Source organism: Haliaeetus albicilla, chromosome 9, assembly GCF_947461875.1.
Source record: "Haliaeetus albicilla chromosome 9, bHalAlb1.1, whole genome shotgun sequence".
Lineage (NCBI taxonomy): Eukaryota > Metazoa > Chordata > Aves > Accipitriformes > Accipitridae > Haliaeetus > Haliaeetus albicilla.
In genome coordinates, this window is record NC_091491.1 from 33,940,701 (window position 1) to 33,961,218 (window position 20,518).

The window sequence follows — 20,518 nt, forward strand, 5'->3', positions numbered from 1 at the left end:
TTTTGGGTCTTGATGTTAACTTCAGTCAGATCATAACTGGGATAGTTGTCTGCTCTTTGTAAGCAAGAAAACGCTTATCAGCTGGTCTCTCCAGAATGCTCCACTTGCTTTTTCCTTTCGCCAGGTATGCAGAGCTGCTGAAACCAGTATTGCTTTCAAGGCCTTTGGTTTAACTGATACATGAATGCCTGAAAACACATCAGTGTAAAGAACATCATGCACATTGAGAATTTAGTGCCTCATGTGCAATGCCTATCCGGTAAAATGTGGAGGACTGCTTTTCTTAAACCCCATTACCTTGCAACATTTGAGACCATTAATAAAAGCTATATATGGCATGTAATGAGCAACTTGTAGAAAGTGGTTTACTAAACAGGAAGAAAAACCTATTCCAGTTCCAGCTAGAACATTAAACATGGCACAGAAATGTGAAGGGTAAATATTAAAAAGCATTTTCATATTTCTTTATGGACTCATCATTTCAGCAGTGTCTGTATTCTCACCTGCTATTTTAGCAAATTCAACTCCTCACATTTGATCTAATTCTTTTATTCTTGGAAGCGATGAGAAAGAAGTTTAAATAAGACTATTTAAACCTAAGATGCTTAAAGACTTTGGAAATAACTCTTCATAGAAGGCAGCGCTGAGGGGTTTCTTTGTTAGGGATTGGCAAATAACTGGTTCATCAGCATACAAGTACTAATAAGAAATAACAAAAGTAAGTAAAAAGGTGTCTTTCATGTCCCCTTCTACATAAATAACAAATGACATTTGAAGAATTTTCAGGCTTATCTAAAATCTTTTTGGTACAGTCCAGAAATAATATCCTAATAAGAAACAGGGCAGTATAGTTCATAGTTTCTGAGTTGATTTCAGTCTGAAGTTTGCAGCTAAATTTGGAAACCTGGGTGCCTCTGCTCTGAAATCCCCATGGCAGCCTGTGAAGAAGATCATGAACATAAAATCATCTACTCAGAGGTCCCTTCAGCCCAGTATCTTATTCTGTTAGTGGCCAGCGGTGGGTCATAGGTAAAATATAAAAAGAGGAATCTCCCTTACTGTCCTTTATTGCCTTCTGCAAACTGAGGTTTAGGTATAAGACAGAAATGACTATACTTGACAGAAATGACTATACTTGTCAAAAATGCATTTCTCTAAATAAGTGTAACTTTCTTTTTCCTCTAGCAAAAGATTGTTTTCTTCATCCAGTGAAAACAGATCTGGGCGCTTTCCTGCCTCATGTCACTTATTAAAGTAATTCACACATAAATGACTTTGGGTTTTTTTTGGGGGGTTTGTTTTTTTTTTTTTTGCCAGGCGGCTCTGCAGCTTTTCTCTAAAGCATGCTGCTTTTCATTAGGCACAAGCAACCACAAATATTTTGGTGCTTCAGTGCTTGCCTACATGGAGGCTGGAAATCTCCTGATACTTAGCCTATTTCCTGGTTTTCCATGCTGACACATTCCAGCTCAGTAGCCACTATCTGAAAAAACCCCCTCTTGTTCTTTGGCCCCATCACTGTGGGCAGTAAAAGACATTCCCAACTTACTTGTAGAGTGTTTTGGGCATATAATATGTTTTTCTGAACAACATCATAAAAATTATATATGCTGATTTATACTCGTTGGAGTTATTTCTTTGAGTCTGTAGGCTGCAGCCTCCAGAGGGCAGCTAGCCACCTCCTCCATGCATGCACACACATTGTTCACAGGATGTTAGCAGTAAGTCTGGTTTGTGCTACTCCACAGCCTCTAGCTTTGTTGAGCTCTCCTGTTCAGTCCTGTGTACCCCAAATCCATTTGTCCAATGGTAATGAAAGTAGCTGGTTGGCTGTTGCAGTTTGTTATAAATGAATATTTATTTGGTTAATATCAGCTTTTTATTAACAGCTGGCAGCTGAGGCAGATGTAGTGAAACCATAATATTCCCTTGCAGTAAAGTAGAAAAGAAAGAGCAGAATGATTGACGTCAAAGACTCTTTGTTTTCTCTGGACTTGACTCATTAGAAACACTTTCCTCTACTATTGCTGTGTACGAACTTCTTAGAAGAGGATCTGACTGTCTTGCAGTCTCTGAGCAGATGGTAGGAATTATGTAACAAGCCTAATGAGTTTGGTGTTTAATTGTGTCAGGGTCTAGTTATAATGAATGTATTAGATACTAATAGCCTCCTGTTTGTCCTGGCCCTCTAGCTACCAGACTAACCAAGACTGTACTGTCCATGCCAAGAACAGGGAAACTCTCCAGAGCCTTCCCTGGTCTGCTGTGGTTATGGAAAAGGCTGCAGTGTAATGTGTCAATGTCCTTACTTATGTAGTTCTACTTTGGTCATCTCTTTTCTCATGTGCTGATGTAGCGCTGCTTAGCTTGTGAGATATGCTGGGAGTACTGGTTCTTGTGGTTAAGTTCTGGTTTTGAAATCACTACTGACTCTTTCCTTTCCCTGAAACTGAACTTCCAACTATGGGACTACAGCTGTGACAACACAGGAGTGCACAGCTATGTTTGTGTGTTTCCTGTAGCTGTTAAGGGAACTAGATAACAAAGTTGGGTAGTACTGCAAACCTAGCTATTCTAACATATGCCAGTTTCTACTGAAGAATGGAAAACCACTGGTAAAATACTGATCCTCTCCTGCTGACAGACTAATAACCTGCTGTACCAACCTGCTCTTGGAACTACTACTACCGCCTCCCTTTTTATCTGCAACTTCGCAACCTGTTCTTATCTGTAATTAACTCTGTCAAAGAGCCCAATCTGCCATTTGCAGCAATAATGGATCCCCTTACTAAATCACGAATTTATTAGACAAACTGTCACGAAGTGTATTAGCAGAGATTCATTTTCTTTGTGTTGTGCTCCTGTTAAGTCAATGGACTTCGGTGGATGGGAGACTAGATTGAAAATGGTAACTGACTGCAAAGCCAGTTTATTTAATTTCCAAAGCCTGGAGGGTATTTGGCCATCTGCTTCCTGTTTAAACTGAGCCTTTTGGAAAACCTGGCCTGACTTTGCCAAAAGGCCAGTTTGGAGCTCATGTAAAAGTCTAGACCCAGGAAGCATGATTCAACTTTAATGAGAAATTCAGCATTCACAACTCTTAATCAACATGGAAAACTGAAACAACAGAGCATGGAAAAAGCAAAACCTCACCAAGGCAGTGACTTCAGCCAAGATATCGCTGAATTCTTCAGCTGTCTGACCCAGGAGATAAATTGTACTCAGGTCTGCTATGACTAAGGGAGCTCTCTGCATGTGGGCAGACCCAAGCAGCTAGCCTGCACATGTCAGCAAAATTTGAAAGAAAACTTTCCAATACTAACTGATGAGTTGGTGTCTGTGGCAGGCTGGGGAGGTATGCACTGTAAAGTTGCAGACAAATGTTTGGAACGTCTCCTGCCCATACCCTATTTGTTGGTTGTTTTGTTGGGGTTTTTTTTGGTTCCCCCTCCCTCCCCAAGGGATTCAGCATATTTGGTAAGCTCTAGTTAGATGTTACTTTATGAATCCTGCCATTGGTGTTACAAGAAAAGCTGCTGGCTATGGTATAGACTTCAGTGCAACCCCTGATTTTGTCTAAATCGTGAATATTTTTGGTCCCTGGACAGGAGGCATAGGTGGGCTAGAACTGGGGAGCAGGAGATTTCCCAGGATCCCCATCGTGTCCAGGAACTTGGCCTGCAGTTGTGATTGCTTGCTGCTTTTACATCAGTCATACCAACATGCAACTTCAGCTGTGGGAGCTCTCAGAATTCAGGACTCACACCTCATTTGTCAATCACACCCTTTACACTGCAAAGCAAAATTAAATTTTCTCTGCTGCCATATCCCGTTCTTCCCCATGCATATTCCTTCCCTGCATACTTCGGTTGTTTTGTTTCCACAGCTGAATTCTGGCCCCATCTTCACTGCAACAGCTAGCCAGGCTGCATTGGCAGCTGGAAAGCCTATCTAATAGGAGCAACTATGAATACTGCTTAGTGTCCTGGTACTTGGAGAATTGGTGCGCATAAGAGTGAGCGATGGTCCCATTACCATGCCTTGTACTACTACCCTGATGCAGCTTGTGCTACATCTCTTCTACTTTTCTTTCCCTTCCACTTCACTCTGCAGTTCTGTCCTGTCACCCACATTCTTCCTGTCCCTTTGTTCTTGGGCCACAAGACAGGAGGAAAAGTTGAGGAAGAAGCTAGGGTGGAAAATAAGGAAAGTGCTCAGGAAGAGGAGGAAAGGGATGCTGTCATTCCAAGTGGCAAAGCAGGCAGAAGGTCAAGGTGACTGTAATCTTTTCCTCATAAGTCTTACCTTTTTTCAGGCAGTCCAGCCTTCTGCTCCTCCAGCTCTGATGTTGTCTGTCTTGTTTGTGCTCCAAGTTGTTGAATTTGATGCACCTCTGTGTGTGACTCTGAATGCAAATGATTTAACTGCTTGCTGATAATTTACCTCTGATCACACATCAAGATCTTTAGTCAGAAAGCCCTTCCCCAAGCAGCAGTGGGTCCATACCTTTGACACAATGAGTTTGGGTTGGATTCAAGGCAGGTTGCTATCTGCAGAGGTAGAGAGCAGAAAGGAGATGGACCTCTTGAAGGAAATGGATGGAGCTGATTCAGGCTGGCAGCATGTGTTGTGTTTGTGGGATGCTATCTGGGAGGGGAGCTCAGGTCTGCATCAGGAGATGGTAGAGAGAATGTGGTTGAGTTTCCTCTGTAGGCAATACTCTGGGGCTAGCTGTGACAGAGCAGTCTGGGGTCTGACTGCGGAGCAGTGACCCATGGGAGAATGCCAGTGGGATGGCCTGGCTCCCCTAAGGCAGGGTCAGGAGTGAGCCTCATGTTAGTTCAGCCAGAGGGTAGCCCTGAACCTCCAACTCTTGTGGTTGCTGCTTGCGACGGTCCCGACAACCAGCTGCTCCTTCCCTGGCCTGGCAGCAGCGTTTGGAGCTGCCAGAAAGCGTTGGAGGTAGCTGGGTTGCTTGAAGAGTGCTGCAGAGTGGCATCTAATGGCGCCTGGAGGAGCTGCAAGTCAGCGAGACCGAGGCCTGTGCATTGCATGAAGACAGCTGCCAGGCATGGCCATGCTCCTGATACACTGAAAAATAGGTATCTTTGTCCTTCTGACTGCACTAAACTCAAGTTATTGCTCACTTCTCCCATGGGGCTCTTTAGCTCAGCTCATGCCTCATGTTGCTCTGGCTTTTCATCAAGCTCCTTTGCTCCTGGCGGTCCTTGGGCCCCCTTACCTTGCTGCACAGACACTGCTGAAGAGAGCAGACATGTTTCATGTAGCTGTATGTAATCCTCTTAGTTTTGTGCTGTGTTCATGTGGCTTGCTCTTTTCTGTCTCCTTCTTCCTGCTCTCAATTTCTACTTAAAAACGCCCCCCCCCCCCCCCCCCCCCCTTTGAGGACTGTTTTTTTTTCTTTTGGCCTTCTGTAGAGCTGCTGGAGGTTGTTCTGTCCCTGTTTGCCTTACCTGTGATGGATTGTGAAATTTTCTGTTCAGCAACTGGACTCTTTTCACAAGTGATGCCCAGGAGTGTGGGGATTATGCACAGTCCCAGTAAGTGCAAGGATCGTATACAGAGTCCTTGAGGCCAAATTCCATGCAGTTAGTCCTTATGGCTGTGGAACTGACTGAAGACTGTCCCTGTTGGTTTTTAGTTTGTGCTTTCTGCCCTTCCAGGACATTCAGTAACCAGTTAAAGTATTTCAAGGACTGGAAGAAATCTAGTGGCAACTCCCTAGAAAGCAAGGTTGAAGGCCCAGAAAAAAAAGGCTGCAGCTTGTCAATTCACATTCTGCAGAAATTTGCATACTGCAGCAAATCTTGGCTTAGTGTCAGGAAAAAAAATGGCATTAACATTTAGATGTATGGAACTGCTCTCTCATCCAGAGGAGAGGGTTTTCCAGACACCCTTAATATATAAGGAGCTTCCCTTATATCCCTTAACATCCACTCATTTTACCTTGCTAGGTATATGGATAAATGGATATGGATTGTTTTCCCTTGTAACTCAACTACTGCTCAAGGTTCAGATATAGGCAGGAACAACCCATTCCTAAAATATTTGTGTTATTACTTGTCACCTAACACTTCAGACATTCCTGCTCTCTCTGTGTCATAGTACTTAACAATTTCTGATCATAAAACTCCCTCAAACTTCATGCTAATTTCATGGTATGGCAGGAACTGAGGGTTTCCTCATTTATTTCCCTGTCTGAAATATAGCTGTATTCAAGAACCTTCTGAGCGTTCTTTTGTTTTGGTTGCAGCAGGAAGTGCTACCTTCACCTTGGAGAATGAGATGGAGCCTAAGAGCTGCTAAGGGTGTGTGGCCTAGTCAAAGGCAAGCAGCTCCTGGCTCTTAGCTGAATGCTCAGTCTGAGGCTGCTCCTAGGTGTCCTTCTAGATTTGTTGCCAGCGGTGAAGGGAAGAAGTCAGTGTTCAGTCTGCTTACATTCATTCCTTGGATGGCTTTTTATAGGAGAAGATCCTGTGACAAAAATACACGCCCACATACATACAGTGTGTCATCAACCTGCCTCATCTAGCTTGGGGAAAAGAGGCCAGAGGAAGAAGAGCACATGTATGAGTGTGGGTGCAAGAGAAATTGAAGATAAAAGGGACACAAAGAGACCCTGCTCAGCAGGAGCATTAGAAGTGGCATGTGAAACTTGTAGTTTAAACAAATCTGGAGAATAACTGCAGGTAAACTATCAGGTGTTGAAAGAGGGGATCCAGGGGAATCTTTATCTTATCCTCCAGGGGCAAATAGTGCTGCTTTAAACCAAAATATTCCAGGTTACTACACCTCCCCCATTTAGAGTATCTTCACATATCTGAAATACACGAGTGGGAAAGCGTCGTGTCCAGGAACCATGTGAATGCCTACAAGATACCATCTATGAAATACCTTGGCATACATTGAACTCTGAAAGAAGAGACCGAGCAGACAAGCTTACAGTTTCATTTTCCTGGCCATTACAGTTTGTGTCCAGAAGATGTCACTAAGAATCTGTAACAAACCACCCTAACTGGGTACCTGCTCGTTTGGAGTTCTTGGTCTCTAGAGTGCAGCAAACAGTCTGGGGAAAGTCTGGCTAAATTTGCATGACAGCATATTCTGTGTCACTGCTGACTGCAGATAGTGCAGCTAGAGTGCCCTGAGATCAAGCTGCCATGCATCAGCATTTGGCCTTATCCCAAGGCCAATGTGGAGGTCAATGTGGAGGCTGTGGCTCTGCTCAGCATTTGAAATCCAGTTCAGTGCAGTGTGAATAATAGTATTCCTTCTTTGCATTTTGGCTGAAAGCCTTTTGAATTGCTGTAAGCCAAATCTCTGTATTGACTCTGTAGGGTGAGTTTAGTGGATGATTTAACACAGCTGAGTCATTTTCAGATGTAATTAAAGCAATAATCAACCTTCAGAAAGGAAAATAGAGGCTAAAGGTAGTGTCTTGACAAAGCCAGCACATCACCAGATGTCAAGAAGGAAAAGGGTTTCCTTGTTCAAAATTCTTGTTTTCTAGAGCTCTGACTTTTACTTTATGCAAACGTTGTGTTCCTCAATGTCCCAACTGTCCACAGCTGGACAGCACGGAAGGGACCTTAAATAATCTGAGTCTGGGAGGGTTGGGCAGAGGCAGGATCAGGACTAGCAAGGGACTGACCACTCTACACAGAAATAGCTAGGAATTACTGGAGCACCTCTTTGCAATGACCGCCAAAACAGGAGCAGGAGCAACTGGTTTGTGGTATCAGCTGTGGTCATCAGCAGGGAAAGGCAATGGTCTATGGGAGCAGCCTGGAAACAGGGTTTATTTATGAGGATTTAGAGGGTACTTTCAAGGAATGGGAACTCATAATTTTTCCCTGAGTCTCCGTTTCCTCCAGTGCTCCTAATGGGGTAATTTATTGGATATTTTCCTTGAGGACGGTAATTTTCTGTCTCCCTCTTACAGCTTCCTCTTCACTAAGGGGAATCCCAGACCATGGCTATTCCTTGGACAAGAATCTTCTGCAGGTGATAAATGACTAGGAAAACTCTGTGTGCTGCAGGACTAGGCTCAGCATTGTGTTGATAGAGAATTCCTCAGCCTGGTGCAAAAAACAGGCTTACACAGAGATTGCAGAGGAAGGAGAAAGACTCAGGGAAAAAAGCATGTCCTTAATGCCCTATCTAAGCAGCACTAAGCAATAAAGTACCTGTAACAAAAGCTTTGTTTCATCATATTCCTTTATGTGCTACTGCCTCGTTAGTCTGCTCTTGGCTCTGAGTCCAAACTGGTGAGAAAACTCCTGTTAAGTTCTGTGTGTTTGAGTGATGGCCAGATTTATTAGCAGAACCAAGTTACAATTAGTTCTGCAAGTAAACAGGGTTTGTGCTGTGTACTACAACATCTCATCGAGCTGAACATTGTGTCAGGAGACCTGTAAAGTCTGCTTGGTTGTAAGGGACTAGGCTCCACACTTCCTGTAGCTCCACCAGAGTTTGAATACTGCTGTTTGGATCGGGGAGTCCCTCAGATAGGGACTTTTCTTGACCTTGCTGCTTATGACCTTCCTGTCCTATTTAATGGAGGTTTGATGCAAATAAACAAGGCAAGAGCAAAACTCATTGATTAAATACTCCATGCACTTTGAGCAGTTTTTTTGTTAAAGAAAGACCTAAGACTGGATTGGACCTAGGCCTGTGTCATGGGTTATATGTGTGTATTCAAAGCTTGTATGCTCTGTTACTTCATTTCCTTTAACATCTAGAAGGAATTAGAGAGTACTGTACCTATACATAGGGAAATGTTGTAATATTGTCACAATAAATTACTTGGAAATGGGAAACAAAGAACCAAAGAAAGGGCTTAATCAGAATTATGCAGAAGGCTCATGAAAAAACTAAGAATAAACAACAGAGGCTAGAATCTCAGCTGGAGTAAACTGAGGCAATGAAACTACAGTGAGTTATAATATCAAATGGGAAGCTAATCGCATGTGCACTGGATCTGGGTGCTTTTCAATGAGGGATATGCCAGTGTTTCCCATTTGAGTACTGACCACTGTTCAAAGGCATAAAATCACCCTCTAATCTTTACAACCTTTCTTTTGCAGGAGGAAGAGGGAAGGATGGGGCACCCATTATAACTTTTCCAGAATTCGCAGGATTCAGTGACATACCTGATGAAGATTTTCTGAATGTGGTCACATATCTAACCAGCATTCCCAGGTGAGGCTAAGCAGAAATGTCTGGTGATTTCCTAGAGAGCTTTGCTTCCTCAGTGGTTCACTGCTTTTAGTGATGCTACCAGGATGTACCAGTGACTGCATCCATCCAGTCAGTATGAAACTTTCCTATGTACAGAAGGCTCTAGGAGCCATTTGCATCATTTGCATGCGAAAGGAAGCTTCACCTAGGTCAGGTTTTCTGTTCAGGGCTTGAACTGGGTGAGAGGGGGTGTAGATCTGAAGAGCAGTAGTAAAGATAGCAGATCAAAAAGGAGCTAAGAGGGCCCATTTGTGAAAACTCTCAGGGGCACTGGATGTGACAAGGTAAGGGTTGCATCTGGAAGGAGACAAACTTACATAGGTCCTGTTACTGCTTATTCTCTGAGTGCATCTTTCTGTGCAAGCTTTCTCTTTTCTAAGAAAGCAAGCTAGGTGCCTTGTTGACAGAATTCTGGCAAGCACCACGTGCTTGCTGATGCTTCATTTATTAGGAGATTGCTCCACAGCTAGGATGTTTTTCTTGCTGTTTGCCTGCAGCTGTGTGAGGATAGTGAAACAAACTCACTTCCACTGCTCTGAGGAAATGTGCTAAGGCATGGCTGCTGAATTACTTTTTGTTTATCCAAAAAGAGAGCTTAATATTTTTTCAGTCCCCTGATTCTGTCTCTGGACCATGGCTGTTTGTGCTAGTTAGAAGCACAGCAGGGATTTATTATTTCCTGTGGTCTTGTGTATAAAGGTGCTTAGAGGATGATGAGGGGAAAACGTGCCTCCTTCAAGTTTGAGTAAGAAGTTTTCCAGCTCCATCTACATGTATTCCCCATACTGAGTTGCCAAAGCAAGCTGAGAGAAACCACACACTGTGAACTTAACGGCTTCATTGTTTCACTCTGCTCTGTAGGGCTTTTGTTCTGCCAGGAGAAACTCTGTTTTATGAATTTCTTCACTAGCTTCAGGACTGGGAGGATGACGAGCTTCAGGGTTAATAAAACAGTAATAGTAGCTGAGAAAAACACAAAACTAGTTTTCCAGTTCTTTGTATTTGGTATACTGGTGGGTGATTCCCAGTAATGTTGTCATATGTTGGGAAACTAGCATGTTACATTGTCAACATGATAGACAGAAATGCCTTATGCTTCTTCAGCCTGTGTGAAAGCCAACAGTACAAATGAGTTCAAAAGAAATTAGCCAAATTCATGAAGGATAGCTCTGTCAATAGCAGCTGAACACTGGCTCAGATGTAAACTCAGGCTGAAGAAATCCATATATTCCTTAATACTGGGACTTGGGAGAACACCAAGAGATAGACTGTCCTTCTCACTTTCCTTCTGCTTTTGCCTCAGTATCCACTACCTACCAACACTGGAGACAGGGTATTGGGCTAGATGGACCTGTGCTCTGATTCAGTTTATCAGTTTTGTGTTTTCTCTTCCCCCAAGGAATCACAGAACAATGTGCAAAGAATGATGAATTAAGTTTCAAAACTTCGTAAGTCAGGAGAGCTGCAATATGCCTGTTTTACAGATGATGAGATATGTCTAAGTAACATCTTACACTACAGACAGGCTCACCAAAACTTGTGTTGAGTAAGTGACTGTTCAGTTTGATTTAAATGACCTGTTCAAGGTCAGTGACAGGCTGGGGTTTGAACCTATATTTTCTGCATACCAGCACATTGGTTTGACTCTAACGTTCAATCATAGATCATGCTGTAGGGATGTTAGTTTTCCAGGGAGCTTGCTAGTCTTTATTGCAGTGCTTTTAGAAAGATTGACCACATTTCTTGAGTCACTATTTGAAACTTGTCACCCTTTAGGTAGATGGTGAGGGACAAAGGTATTAGTTTAGAAGAGGAAGAACCTGAGCAGCAAGCTTTGGTTGTGTGATTTATGACATAATTATATGAAGTAAAATCTTAATGTGACATAAGTAGTGGGCCTGTTTGGGTGCAGCAGAGTCTTGTTAATCTGCAGTTGGCTGGTCCATGCACAGAGTCTCTGTCATACCTCTCAGCAAGCAGTAAAGGGACTGCATTTGTTACTTTCGTCAGCACTACTGTACTGCATATGACTGTGTGTATTATGACAGTGTTCCTGTACATGTTGTTTCACTGCTAGTAGTTCACCTTTTATTTTAATTCCCAAAGAAGCTGTGCAGGTATCAAACAAAGTGACTAAGAGAAGAGAACAGTCTCTAACTCTTGTGGAGTTACAAAGGGTATGGCCATGAATCAGGCAAAATGAAGTATAGTTTGAAAAGCAGTTCACCCTGTTTATCATAGAAAAAGCTTCTGTACAATAAGGTTCATGCTAGTTGTGGAGATAAGATCTGTGATCGCAGATTACATCATTCAGTGAGTTAGTAACTTTCTAAGTCCCTCTGGAATGATTGATCTTATGTGCCCATGTGACAAAACATTGAAAAGATAGACAGCAAAAGTTATTATTCAGATCTATAGGCATGCACTTGTCTTTGATGTTGCTGAACAAATTTGCTTTACCAGCTGTGGCATACCACAGTATTTTGGGGTGGGCTGTAAGTAAACCTTGCACTTCTGGGCTTTAATACATTAACTACTCTCCAGGTTGGAAGATCAGCCCAGTCAGAGTTTTGTAATGTGATTAATTTTCCCTCTGGCTCAACACCTGCTTGTGAGAGTGCTCCACCAAAGGGTTCTACGTACATACATGTCCACAAACATTGAGTAACATGGTGTATGCACATGCATACCTTTGTGCATGCACACTTACAATAGATAGCTCCAGAAAGCCCTTTTTTACTTGCTTTATTCCATGGCCAGAATTCCCTTCTCTTCCAATAGACATGGATCAACTACTTTGATAAACAGGTGCCCTTCTCTCCTTCCAAAAGAAGTGAGGAAATCCAACATCTAGCCTCCTCAAATCAGTGTTCAGGGGCTAACCTGAATTCGGAGCTGGGGGTGGAACAGCTCTGCTGATTGCACACATTTCATTCAGGGAAAGGGAACCTCTCTGCCAGACATCTGTAGATCTAGGCAAATATGCCAGAATTTAATTTGGAGGTTAGCTTGATGTTTGTCTGCTGTGCAGGATTGTCTTCAAATCCCCCTTTTCAGAAAACTGGAGAAACTCCAATGGATTTCCATAATGAGGGTAGAGATATTACAGTACTGACACTGAGAAAACATTGATAGAGTGTATGTGTTTGTTTTCAAACAAACTCCCTTCCTCTGGATACACACACCGAGTGGGGTTTCTCAGCTGTACATCCACTTGCGCTGATGCTGCCATCTGGGCTGGGCTTCTTCCTATGGCTCTTTGCCTGCATGCATCCCTTAGCGCCAAATAACATTCAGACCTTGGTATGGCCTGGCCTTTCAGCATGCTGACTGAAGTAGGATAACTTGCTGACACTCCCTCTGTTTCTCTGGCTAAATTTAGGTCTTAAATCAGAAAAAAAACCAACCCAAAACAAAACCAAAAACTGTAAAAACAAGTTAAACAAAACCCCAAACATACAAATACCATTGGCTTATCTCAGCAAAGACAATTGATACCATCCTGAACATCAAAGTGAAAAGCAAGGAATAACGTTGCGGAAGGCTGAAGTCTAGCTTTGTATCAGGGTTACAGGCCCATTTTGAGTTTTCTGTTGTCCAAAGGTACCTCTCTTGCCTAGACCCTTGTTGTGTTGCATCCATCAACCTGTGGCAGCCAAGATTTACAGAGGTTTATCTCTGAATGGTTTCTTTGCCTTTGCGTAGTCTGTCAGAGTAATTTGATGTAGATGTTCTCCCACATTTTCTTCTGTGCTCTACTCAGGTGGTTTGCTTTTTAGCAGCATGTGATTTTCTCATATTCTCTCCCCACTCTTTTTCTCCTTCTTCAAATCATGTAATTTTTAAGTATTCTCCATTTTTTTACCCATTTCGTCTCAGACAACGTAATAAGTTCAATGTTGTAAATGATATATACTGCAATAGGTACCCGAATTGTTTGTGTAATGGCCTGATTCTCATTTTACCCTGACAAATCTCTCTCAGATCTCATGCCTTGGCTTGTTCTTCATACTCGTCCACAGCTAGAATTGTACCTCCACTGTTTGTGTAATAAAGTGTTCTGGCCTGTGCCTTCCCCCGCAGCCCCATGTGCCAGGCATGACTGGTTGACAGGTTTTGTCTTTGCCAGCCAACTGCCATTATGACACTTGGTCTTGGAGGGATAGAGCTGTGAGTAGTGCCCCACCATAGCTAGACTGCACACTAAGTGGTATTTTGCTCTCCTTTGCTCTTTTCTCATATTTAAATCCAAGTCATTATGTAAGTATCTATTTAATCTTTCATTTCCTCAGTCTCTTTAACTAGCCTGGAACACTGTGATTTGCGGTGGCAACTGATAAGCAATGTTCCTATTCCCATATGTTTACTATTCCCAGCTCTCCCCACCCTCATGACCACTCATGCCAAGCCTAATTTCATGAGAAAATTCCTTTGCTGCTTCTCTCTTGCATTTTCTTGTCTCTATCTGAATTTCATAAGCTCTTGATGCTATTATCTGTGAATTTAATTTTTCTTGTTGCATCTGATGCCTGGATGCTTTTGTGCTGTTACAAATCCCCGTGCAGAAGAACATCTAAAAAAATGAACTGCTTGGTCATGGACATGTACTTGAAAAAAACAGCAAAGGTGCCTTTCAAGTGACTTCTGATCTACATGTTTGAGGGACTTTAAAAATAGGACTTAAGAGTTAGTTCTGAGGCACTGAGGCAAGTTTTACTTGGCACAAATACTTTCGTGTTTGTTTAAATCACAGTTGTACTTGTTGCTTTTGGCAGGTGTTCTCTTGTCAGTTACTTCTATCGCAGTTTGCTCACCAAGGTGTGATTATAAGGGTCTGATTCTGAATTCTTTTAGGCCCCCAAGCCTCCATGTACACTCCTATTAGAAAGCCTTTAGTCAGTCTTTCAAACCAGGTAGATGGGCAGGACAAGGCAATTTCTATGTGTAGTCAGCTTGTGTGAATATGGTGCTTATGGATATAGTTACCTGTGGTTTAGCTACATCATAAATTTTGTGAAGAACAGATTTTTCTCATTTTTATTAACCTGATATTAGTTGAATTAGACCAACATCAGCATTTTGTTAACTTCTGCTAACATACTTTGTTGATAATTTTGTTATAAATTACTGGTTTTAATGGAACTGTGTCAGATTTGAACCTGATTCTATGTGTCCAGTTATGGTCTGAGAGATATTCAGCAGCTACAAACTGGTTGCATGAGTCTGAGCTGAAAACATAATTAGATACTGATTCCAATATATAGTCTCTGTTTTTCTGGAGTAGAGACCATGTTTTGGTGATGTGTTTGATTCAAATTTTGTCCTTTTACACTCCTGTTTTCCTGCTGCTTTAACATGGTTCTCAAAAATAAACATGGCTGTCAAAAATATATAAAGCATATTAAAAAGACAGCCTTTTCCAAGGTCATCTAAACATGTAACTGTTGAAAGGAGAATTGCATTGACTTAATTGCCCCTTCATATCTCACTATTTTACAAATAATTCTGATCTAAACAATAGACCAGTTTCAGTAATACACTGTAAGCAACATGGATATTGAATTGTAACATTGTTCTCTTCGAATAATTAGTCATAACAAGCATTTTTTGGTATTTGTTCTGGTTAACCAGACATTTGGATCAAATCCCATTTCCTGCAAAAGCAAAGAAACCTAAATGGGACATGTATCTTGTGATTACTCATTTCTCTGGTCATTTGAAGAACTGTGAATAGAAGAGCTAACCTCCACCTGTATGGGGCCAGAGCATGCTTGAGTTTGTGCTTTAACAAGAGGCCAGCAAGGGTGCTGGGATTGGTTTTTGGGAGCACTGGATTGTGACAACTGTTAATATTATCAGTATCAAATGTTTAAAAACTTTATTCTGGATTAGTCTGAATTGGTAGATAGTATGTAGGAGAGTTTTCAAGTATTTGTTAATGAGTATGATCCTGTCTTTAATCTTTCTGTGGATTGGATGGTCAGACAGCAGTCAGTGTTGACTGGATAGTCTCCTGTTCCTTAGGCCAGGGAACTCATCAGTTTGGTTTTTAGAGTGTGTTTCTATTTGACAGCTTCTCAATGGCTTTTTTGCCTTTTGGAGTGGTGGTTGTATTAGCTGGAGGATTGGGGGCTTGTAGCTTCCAAGTTCACCTACAGTAGATGGAGTAGCTGGGGCTGTTGTTGGCGCAGGGACTGGCAGACCAGTGTGCCCAGGGTGGATGCAGCTCTGATGCTGTGGAGTGGGGATTCACACCACTGCAGCCTTTTGCCTGGAGTGAGATGCTGTGCCGGGGGTATTAAATGGGAACAGAGAAGCAAAAACCCACCCTTTCTTTCCTTTCCCTTGTGAATCCTAAATGCATTTGTGCCCTACAGTTTCTAGCAGTTGTTTTCTTTCTGTAGTGACCTAAATGTTTCTTGGCAAATTACTAAACAAAAAAGAATTTTTTGGATGTGGATCACACAAGCAAAGGAGGAAAATGACATGTGGCTTTGTGCTTGTTTTGATTTCCGAAACTATCAGCAATTTTATCCCAACCTTCTCTGTTTAAGATGTAACCAGAATTCCTGGCACCCCATCTATAATGCAGCAACATCAGTTGTCAAGGCAGAAAGAAAAAGCCTGATCTGATCCTATGTGTCTCCATTAGGCAGGACAGGCACCCTGTACACAGAGATGCTACCTGGTGGTCTGCAGGCTGAGGCTGATTTGCCCAGACCTTTCATGCCTATCAGACTTCCAAAGCAATTTTTGGTTCCAATCAGCAGAAGCAGTTTGATAAAACCAATGCAGATTTTTGGGTAGGTTAGGAAGTCCCCAGGGTGAGACTTTGTGTTTTGTTTCTCACACCCTTTCTGTAACAATCTGCAATACACACAATTTCTTTGTTGCCTTCATCTGAACGTTTTTTTCCTAACTTCTAGAGCAAACACATAGATACCATGCTGGCCATTTTTTTTCCTCGAAACATTTGTCGGGCTATTGAAGGATATGCATATATTTGTATACATATAAAAGGAGAAACTGATAAATTATCTTCTCTGTGCTTGTGAGGCGCTGCTGCAAACACATTTTCTGTCCTTTGCAGAAAGAGCTGCGTATTGCACTACTTAAGAGTAAAGGTCATCTATTGTCATTGAATTTTGTAATTCTCAGAGGACTGCTGTAAAAATATTGAAGTGGAAAATCCAATGAGTTTTCCTATTACCAGTGTGAACTATTAGGAACACTTGCATGACATCCCAGATTTGCACAACACTTCAGCTTTCAGGTTGCTGTTCTTGATCCTGCAGAGCTGCAGTAGAAGCTCAGAGTTGCTAACGTTGGTGCTCTTCGGTGGATTATTGACATGAGTTTGCACAAAATGACCCGTGAAAATGATGTTCCTAGGTTGCTTCTTGGAAAAGCAAGAATCGAAAAGGAATGGAAAAAGGATTAAGAAAATGATTTATACATTTGTGATTAGATGTTTGATTGCAACATGTCCTTTGATTATGACATTTATACTTTTTCCATCTGCCTCTGGTTTGTCCAGAGATGACTGAGCCATCCTGCTCTAATGAAGTTTCTGGAGATTTTTCTCAGTGGGTGATTAGCTTCCAAGGACTTCTCTCCAACTCTGACCACTCTTGGAAGGCAGAGAGTAGAGCAGTCCCACTGAAGCCCTGCACACCAAAGTGGGATTTTTGAGAGGGAGAGAGAGAGCAAGAATGACATACTTATGAGGTCTACGTAGATGGGATGGAGCATCAAAGCAGTGCCTCATAGATTCTCTTGAAAAGTACTGAGAAGGAACAGTAACTGTTATTCTAGCCAGTAGGTTAAAAGGATACTTTTGAATGACTCGCAACCCTAGAACCAGCTTGTGGTTGGCAAGATACAACTCTTCAATTCCTGTTTTGCCTACTAAAATTCCTGGGGCATCGTGTACACAGGCAAGGTGGTGACAGTAGGGGGATACTGACTCCCTGGAGCTAAGCGCCCCTGTCAGATGTCAGCATAGCTGAAGAATGAAGACTGAAGTGGGGTGTCTAGTAATCTGAATTATTTTGCAGAGAAAACAAGATCTGAGGCTTTTTGTCTTCAGTACGGCACAGTGTAATTCGTGATCATGACTATTCATATCACCTAGATTTGGCAGCAGGGCAGCATAGCAGCTGAGAGATTTAGTAGATAAAATATTCATGTTTTGTGTAATCTGCTAGCCTTATACTGGAAAGGGAAAATTTGCCGGCTTTCATTTTCGTGTGAATTTCTGCCAAATATTCATTCTTTCCACCGTACATTGCATTTTCATAATGGACTTAGAGGGTGATCTGACAGAGCCTGTGTTTTGCTGCAGTACACTTCCTTGGAACGGGAGTATCTCCATGTAACCCAGCACAATTATTTCATCTGTTTTGCAGTCTGGAGGCTGCCAGCATCGGGTTCATCATCATCATAGACAGACGACGGGACAAATGGAGCGCAGTCAAGGCATCCCTGACACGGATAGCAGTAAGTGCTTTCTTTTGTTATTTATCTTCTAGAAATTAAAAGTATCTGCTGAATCTTCAGCACAGGATACAGTCTCGTGTGCTCATTTCTAGCTCCCTTAATCTCGCTATAGATGCAGATTCTCCCCAGCCCTGAAGCTCATGAGTATTAAATAAGAGACAGAGGAAGCTGCAATAACAAATTGCACAGCCTTGCTTACTGCTGAATTAGGACAAATTCCTTATTTGCTGGGTTGACTGCAATGTAAATTCTAGTAATTTGAAGTTGGTTCCTAGAAGAAAGTAACAGAAGTGCCCTTCTGTGCACTGAGGAGTGATGATGTGGCCTGCTTATGAAAGAAACAGATCCCAAGGGACTTGTGTTTGCGTGGTAGTAAGTGATCTCTGTCAGAAACTCTTCATAGCTTATTATATCTCATTTGCAAAAGTCAGAGCTAGAACACTGATTTTCAGTGCTAATAAAAGCAGCTGGTGTTATACATCTATTACCAGGAACATGTGCTGTGTGAGGAGCAAGCACTTATATACAGAGGTGTAGGATGGAGGCATGACCAAGGTGACTAAGTTCTTTTAAGGAATTTAGACAGATTGCTTTTCATTCTCAGTTCTTTTTAGCTGCTCTCTTTTCTTTTTTATGCTTGATGAGCTCAGAGGAGTGCATGAGAGATGTAGGCTGGGTGTTGCAGACAGGACCATGTCTGATGAGTGTGTCGAGCGCCTCTGTGTGTGGAAAAATATGTGAGGCTAAAAAGATTAAAAAGCCTTTCCAGAGTGAGAAGGTAGGTCAGCCTGGGGAATTCATCTGTGCCACCAGCTTCTTTCACCAAATCCAACGTGGATAGCCAGTTTTGCCCTCTAGTGGCTGCAGCCTAAAAGAATGGGCAAAAGGGGGCTTGGTGTGGTTCAGATCTGGGGGAGGAAGGCACTAGTGCAGAAACTTTAGAACTCTGTGCTAAATCCATATCAGAAAAACAAAGTATGGCTGGGCAGTAAAATCCGTGGGCCAGTCTTTCTATTGGCTTTGGAGATTGTGACAATGGGTATGTGCTGAATGGACCAGCTGGTATTATTAGCAGCTGGACTGGGCAAAGTTCAGTAAGTCCTACCTGCTTTGCCCCCTTTAGGAAACACTGGGCTGAAAATTCCCTTGGCTTTCCTGTAAGGCAGAGTTGTGCCTGCTGATAGTTCTATATTTCTTGCAGGGAGCATTTCCAGGAAACCTGCAGCTGGTGTTTGTCCTGCGACCCTCCCGCTTTATCCAAAGGACAATCGCTGACATTGGCATTAAACTCTACCGAGATGACTTTAAAATGAAGGTACCGGTAAGCATGCATTTTTTTTGTCCATGTGTTTTCTTTATCTCCATGTCTGCAGTTCTTAGGTGTCAGCAATTTCTCATAACCCAGTAACTGAAAATTGATTGCAAGTGGCAACTGGGGACTTTTATCTGGGTCTGTGTGGTGTATATAATAGTAATGGCAGAGAGTTAATTACCAGTGGATGCTTCACAGTATTTAATGGACATGTTCCCATGTGGAAGGGCAGTCTAGCTATAAAATGTGACTCATTTTTTTAAGTATTGACATCTTAATTCAGTGGAGCCATTCCCCTGATGTAGGCAGAGGTAGATCTTCTCACTCCAGTGGCAAACATAAGTATTTAGGACTACAGAGCAGTGAAAGGCTAGGGCCGAATTCTGCACTATTTTATGTATTATCCATGGGGCCTGCTGACAGTGGCCCCATTAAGTGCTTGCATAGCACTGCCTATTCTTAATGCCTTTTATGATCCCCATGCCCTCAAAGTTCACAGTTTGGTTTTTACTACTTTTTATATGCACTTGGCATATGCTGTGGGTTGATGAGAATGTGATTTGAAGCAGGTTATCAATCCTAGAAGAGTTTAAGTTTAGATTATTCTGAGAGCTCTTCTGGGAGTTGTTCCTAGCTGCATGTTTGCATGTGGTTTCAAAGTGTTTTATAAATAAACTTGAATTATGATTATTAATAGTATTTTGTCCTGGACCAGACTCATACTGTGTTCCACAATGACTTTACTGGAGTGATTTCATATGATTGTTTTGGATTTTGCTTGTGGTTTTATATTGTTTTGCAAAAGACCCATGGCTCTCCTCCAACAAACTGTAGCTCTGTCAACACCTAAGTTTGAAGTTCAGGTGTTTAAGATACTTTATGCTTCTTCTGAAGTAAAAGATAGCAGCCCATTTATTACAATGCATACAAAAAAGGAATCATGAATATCATTTGGTTATTGTGGATTAAATTGTAACATTGACTGTAGTTTGGCAAGGGTGGCTTTTTGGCAATTAAAATGCAAAATTGATCTAAAACTGTATGTTTGATTACAAACCAAAATCTTCTAATTTTACAGCACCTTAAAAAATGGATGTTCCTGTATTTAATAAGCCACAATCTGTTACCATAGAAACTATTGTATCAGCGACTGCAGCCTGGGAAGGGACAACTTCATCAAGGACTAGCATTTTCTAATAATTCAGCATCTTCTATACTTTCAGCAATTTATTTGATGACAGTATTGCATTTCAAATCCAACTTGAAACTATCAAAGTTGGAAGGGAGCTTAATTCTAGGCAGGAGTCAAGCTCTGCATTAAGTATTAAGTAATAATTATCTTTCTTACAGGCAGGAGAAATCAAGGTATGAGTTTAGTTTGGGGTCGTCTTGAACATTCAGATTTTGAGCCATCTTGACTATGTCCACAGAGCTCTTAGAAAGCAG

General features: G+C 41.9%; 1 protein-coding gene across 16 annotated transcripts in view; it reads left to right on the forward strand.

Annotated features, from left to right (window-relative positions):
- MCF2L2 (MCF.2 cell line derived transforming sequence-like 2) overlaps positions 1 to 20,518 on the forward strand; it is a 187,689-nt gene that overhangs the window by 43,984 nt on the left and 123,187 nt on the right. For 15 of the 16 annotated variants that reach the window (XM_069792609.1, XM_069792620.1, XM_069792611.1 and 12 more), the window contains exons 3-5: positions 9,108 to 9,222; positions 17,670 to 17,760; positions 18,962 to 19,081. In XM_069792609.1, coding sequence (XP_069648710.1) covers positions 9,108 to 9,222; positions 17,670 to 17,760; positions 18,962 to 19,081 — 326 coding nt within the window. The remainder of the gene's footprint in view (positions 1 to 9,107; positions 9,223 to 17,669; positions 17,761 to 18,961; positions 19,082 to 20,518) is intronic. The other variant, XM_069792607.1, reaches the window with a different exon arrangement.